Genomic DNA, 5,035 nt, shown 5'->3' with positions numbered 1-5,035 from the left:
TTGCGCTTCGTCGATGATATCTCCCGCTCTAGAGTGAAGTTTTATCAGGTACTGAATCCACAGCTCCCGATTTCATTGTCTCTGGTACGGCTACTGAACAGCTGATGGGTGTAGCTGAGAGTTTCTGGAGAGAAGGTATGGGCCCTGAGGAGCTCGCCGAGGTAGGCTTCAAGGTGTGTCACTGTATGACGATATGGCTTGTCGTAGGTCCTCGGCCAATCGTTGCTATCGGGTATAGACCGTGACTGCCTTTCTGGTTGGGGCGGTATGGTGTATATACTCACCGATAAGGAGGTGGGTTCATAGACGCGAGCACTTCTCCACGTGATGATGTTGTTGTTGGTAGTTGATTACTAAAACACTGAAGGGCAGAATGGACTAATGGTTATATGGACAGCAGCCTGGGCCCTCTATACTACACCGAACTAGAGTGATGAATAGTTTCCTAGACACTCTCCTGATTTTTGTTGGTATCCCGGCTGAGGCGCCTTCTAGGCAATCTCGAGTTGTGGGGAGGAGGTGACCAAGCTTGGATGTGGAACATAGTGTAGTCCTTCCATCTTGCCATCTCACAATGACTGTCACTCCATCGACCACAGAGGCCGGCAAGAAGCGACCAGCTGAGGAGATCGCCCAAGAGGCAGAGGAGGAGGAGGAGGATCTTCGCCGCTATGGTGATGCCAGCTATTGGGAGGGACGTTACAAGGCTAAGAAACAGAGACTGGATGAGGAGGGGGACAAGACTGGTAGTCGATCTGCGTCTAGTCTTGTGTGGAGGAGGTAATCTCAGACAAGAAGGCGGCTACAGAGGGCGACGATGATGATGACGATGCCGATTCAACCGATGAGTGGCACTTCAGCTTCGAGGCCATGCGAGAACTGCTGCCTGAGAAAAAGGACATCACTGTTGTTGATGTTGGCTGCGGAGTAAGTTGCAGTGACTGCGGCATTCAGCCTCCTCGGGCTTCGCTCCGCTCAGTAGTGCTCAAGATGCTTTTTGAGGTAGTGCTCCACTAGGAAAGTATTGCTTCCTGTCAGGTGTCCTCCTTCCTCAATTCCATGCGTGAGGCGGGTTATACAGGTCGGCTCATCGGCCTCGATTACTCCCCTAGCGCCATTGATATGTGTAAGGAGATGTTCAAGGAGGTGGAGTATCATAATAAAGAGGCCGCGGAGATGTGCCCGGCGATCGTCAAGCCTGGTAATAATATATTGAAGCTATTTCAAGGGATAGTTTTGGATTGTTGAAGTCGGGCTTGTGAAGTGTCCATGGTTAGGTGAGGTGGACATGTTCCTTGATAAGGCGACCATCGACGGTCTGCTTGCTGACGAGTCTGGCGCCGAGCATGTGCAGAAGCTGTGCAAGGCTGAGGGTCAGGCTATGAAGGTTGGAGGGCAGCTCATCTGGAGCACCATGTTTGGTCCATTCGAGGAGTCTGGTGTTAAGGTAGGGATTGTTGCATATTCGGGGAAGTAGTTGCTGAGGCCTCGTCATCATAACAGGTTTTGAAGGAGACTATACTGCCTGGTCTCCTCGCTGGCGACGAAAAGGCTTCCTTCAAGATATACTGTTACGCTCTTGACGATGGAACCGAGGAGATCGAACTGCCTGGTCTCGAGGGGGAGGATGATGGAGAAGGGAAAGAGGAATCGGCTGAGCATGCCGAGCCAGGGCACGTGGAAGAGCCCAAGGCTGCTGAGGGTAAGAAGTGTCCTATTCCGCGTGAGGCAGCCGACTGTCGTCTACTAGGCGCTACTGTGGCCTCTGGCGAGAAGGAGGAGGTTGAGGTGGAAGAGGGTGACGAGATTGACATGGCGGAGCTTGGCGATATCAACGAGATGATCATGCAGGCTTTGGCTGAGAATGAGACTCTTGCTATTTGGGCCATTGAGAAAATCGAAAAGCCGACTGATGCTCCCAAGGATACTGCTCAACTGATCGATAAGATTATTGAGGATATCGAAGTCAATGTACAAGGCGGTGATGATGATGAGAAGGAGGAGGCTGAGGAGGAAGAGAAGGAGTGAACGCGATCGAACCCTTGGCTCTATCGACAGGCGTATTACGGTGATCACTGCGATGAGTGCTCACCATCTCTTATCACGTTTCTTTTCTATTAGTATGTAACACTCATGTTGTTGTGTTATACGGTGTCATCTAGCGCTACTAAGTTATCTTGTACCTCACTCAGGGACGAGGGAATGTAGACTATATTCTGGCATCTTCAAGGCGGTGCATCCAGTGTTGAGAGGCGATCGAGTTAAGACTCTGAATCAATGCTGTATTAAATTTCAAGTCCATGAAATGCAACTTCGGGATGAAGACTGCGAGTAATCCCTATATGACTTCGGGAGTGAGAGCCGTGCCGGTTTATCTAGCGGGTTTGCGGCACGGTTGTCCCAATTCATTTATGTCAGTTTTTCTCGTGCTGTGTGTTACCTTATTGCTCTGTCATAATGTCGACTCCTGTGGTATCGTCCGGTGGTAAGCCACTGAATGTGCTGATGATAGGTCTGGGTAAGCTCGGACTGCCGTTATGTCGCCGTATTGCCGCCGCAGGGTAGTCTGTGTCCATCCTACTAGGTTGCAGTTAACGTCCACTTCGTCAGGCACAATGTTAATATTTTCTCAACTAGAGGGATGGATCGAGCTTTGAAGTCTTCAGCTGACATCGGCCTCGGTGCCAAGCCAGTCCCCTCAATTCGCTCATGGTTGCAGGTGATGCTGTTACTACCACCAAGCCGTGCAGTAGTAATGTCGTTTGTCAGGCCAATCGCTCTGTATCATCTTTGTATATGGTCACCTGCGTCCCAACTTCTAAGGAGGTCTCCCAGCTCGCCGATATTATTGTTGGTGATGCTAGCATGCTCGAAGCTCCATTCAAAGAGGAGAATCGTGAGCTCTCGTCGCTGACAGTGCTGAATTATTCTTCCTTAATTTCAGGGTCGAAGTTTCATTGGATCGATTGTACCAGTGGGTTCCCGCCACTGACGAAGGCTATCGCGGAGAAGCTACGTGTCGCCTCAGCTGCAGATTCTGTTAGTCGCCGAGAAACTGTCTTCACCGACTGTGCAGTCAGTGGTGGCCCTCATGTGAGTTGCCTGCCCTTTGGCGTAGTCATCCTTCCTTGCAGGGAGCTAAAGCTGGTGTATTGACATCTATGGTGGGATCGCAGGATCCTTCAGTGGTCGACGATCAGGAGTCGGGTAAGGTCAGCAGTGGCATCCAGTGGGATGGGTCAGTACTTCAGGTGTACGTCAGTTGATAAGTTGCTGGTCCGGTGCTCCTGGTGGTCATGTATTCGGCCTTGGACCGGTTGGTAGTGGTCATGCTGTTAAGGTGAGTCGCTCGTCACTATGATGCGAGTTGGACTGATTCTCTGCCAGTCTGTTAACAATGCCCTTCTTGCGGCTAATTTGCTGATGGGGTCCGAGGCAATGGTCACTCTAGCGAAGGCTGGGGTGGATGTTGAAGCGGCGCTGAATGCTATTGATACTTCTAGCGGCCGCACATTTGTCCTACAGGGACGTTTCCCGAAGAATATTCTTACTCGTAGGTCCTCACGATTTTCGACGACCTCCTACTTGGTTGTACTCTGATATTTCAGGCAAGTTCGACTATGGTTTCAATATGGCCGGTCTCCAGAAGGATGTAGCCAACGCACTTCAACTCATGGAGGTAGGCGGATCGGCTATGTCTTCATCCGTCTCGAATGCTAACATCAGGGTGAGGGTATCTATAACCCTATGTCGGAGTTAGCTCTCAAGCTCGTCAATGATGCTCTGAGCAAGCTAGGGCCAGAGGCTGATCATACGGAGATCGTGAGGATTAGATAAACATTGTTGATTCGTGAAGTTTTGCTGATCAGGTGAAAGTCGTTGAAGACGAGAGCAAAGCGCCTGGCTGTGTCAAGGCTCGAAAGGAGGATTGATTTCACTTAGCCAGCTGGACTGTCCAAACTTTTCTTGATCGTTATTTCCACATCGTCTGAATAGTACTGTGTGCGTCATCCACGGTGTCGCGTTCAGTGGGATGGCCGCTTAACTCCTGAAGACCATGATCTGTCGCCTCGGCGATTTTCAGTGGTTTTCGAGGGATAGCACCGTCTTCAAGGTATCTCAAGGTGCTTATCAACACTGCTATTGAAACTGCTATTTGAATAAATATTTTTTTAAAAACTCAACAGTGAATTTCGAATTGCATCCTCGAAAAATTGAAAAAATCCAGTCGAAATTTTGATACACCAGGACGAAGGTCTTCCTGTTCTTGAGTAGGTGTCTACTTCTCAATAACCTGTTTCCGAGCTAATAAGGGATTGTGACGTACATATCTTGAAAGTGGGTGTAGGAGTTTCACTGGCGCGCGAGATAATAAGCGGCGTCCTTGACAATGGAAGACGGTTGAATAGAATATACGAGGAATTGAACTTTGGACCATTCATAGAGAGCGGAACATTCTATCCGCAACACCATTTGATCTTGGAGAAATGTTCAATTTTGCTAAGCCGGTTTTTTTCGAGTATGTACTATCTCTATCTCGAGTGATGATGATTGCGTACAGAAGTGAATATGTATGGAGATTACTGTATAGATATATATAGGTGTAGCGCGATGAGTAGTACAGGGTGCATATCGATCTTCGCTGTGGCAGTATTGTAGGTTTTCTTCAATTCGTTGTTTAGTTCGTATAACAATTTAGGAGGGAAGGGGCTGCTGAGGTGGACGTTGCTCGTTTACAGGCCATAATCTACTGTTTCATGGGCTGTAGACAAGGCACCCTCACCATCGAACCTGTCCCCACAGTGCCTCTTGAAGAGGCAGTCAGTGAGGAACGGTCTCCTGTGGAAAGTGGGCTGAAGGGGAATATCAACAGGAAGGAGTCGGGGACGACTAAGGAGGCCTCCAGTACGGGTTTATCGAGGACTGACTCGGGGGTCTCTCGGCATCAAGTGACCGCTCCTACAGCGGAGCCTACAAAAATCGCAGCTGAATTGAAGCCGCTCCCGTCGGTTGAAGAAACTCAAAGATCCGAGTT

The 5,035-nt window shown here is 49.5% G+C and overlaps 3 protein-coding genes across 3 annotated transcripts in view; all 3 read left to right on the top strand.

Moving 5' to 3' along the window:
• Positions 1-382, top strand: part of Pmar_PMAR019623 (proteasome subunit beta type, putative) — a gene marked incomplete at both ends in the record, with an annotated part of 935 nt that extends 553 nt beyond the window's left edge. Inside the window, 3 exons of the mRNA XM_002772727.1 lie at positions 49-161; positions 208-294; positions 347-382. Of these exons, the coding sequence (XP_002772773.1) occupies positions 49-161; positions 208-294; positions 347-382 (236 nt within the window). The remainder of the gene's footprint in view (positions 1-48; positions 162-207; positions 295-346) is intronic.
• A 192-nt stretch (positions 383-574) lies between these two features.
• Pmar_PMAR019622 (conserved hypothetical protein) lies at positions 575-2,117 on the top strand (the record flags this gene model as incomplete). The annotated part of the gene is made up of 6 exons (XM_002772726.1): positions 575-746; positions 791-927; positions 1,039-1,201; positions 1,278-1,447; positions 1,504-1,702; positions 1,751-2,117. The coding sequence occupies 6 exons, from the start codon at positions 575-577 to the stop codon at positions 2,026-2,028; spliced, it is 1,119 nt and encodes a 372-aa protein (XP_002772772.1). The 3' UTR covers positions 2,029-2,117.
• A 340-nt stretch (positions 2,118-2,457) lies between these two features.
• On the top strand, positions 2,458-3,932 carry Pmar_PMAR019621 (2-hydroxy-3-oxopropionate reductase, putative; the record flags this gene model as incomplete). The annotated part of the gene is made up of 10 exons (XM_002772725.1): positions 2,458-2,561; positions 2,611-2,719; positions 2,770-2,896; positions 2,945-3,093; positions 3,135-3,207; positions 3,252-3,340; positions 3,388-3,553; positions 3,609-3,679; positions 3,727-3,822; positions 3,870-3,932. 10 exons carry the CDS (start codon positions 2,458-2,460, stop codon positions 3,930-3,932), a joined length of 1,047 nt encoding a protein of 348 aa, XP_002772771.1.
• Between the last annotated feature and the right edge of the window lie 1,103 nt (positions 3,933-5,035).

This window comes from Perkinsus marinus (genome assembly GCF_000006405.1).
Source record: "Perkinsus marinus ATCC 50983 genomic scaffold scf_1104296960410, whole genome shotgun sequence".
Classification (NCBI taxonomy): Eukaryota; Perkinsozoa; order Perkinsida; family Perkinsidae; genus Perkinsus; species Perkinsus marinus.
Note: the sequence above shows the minus strand (reverse complement) of the source record. Positions and strands in the feature narration are given on the sequence as shown.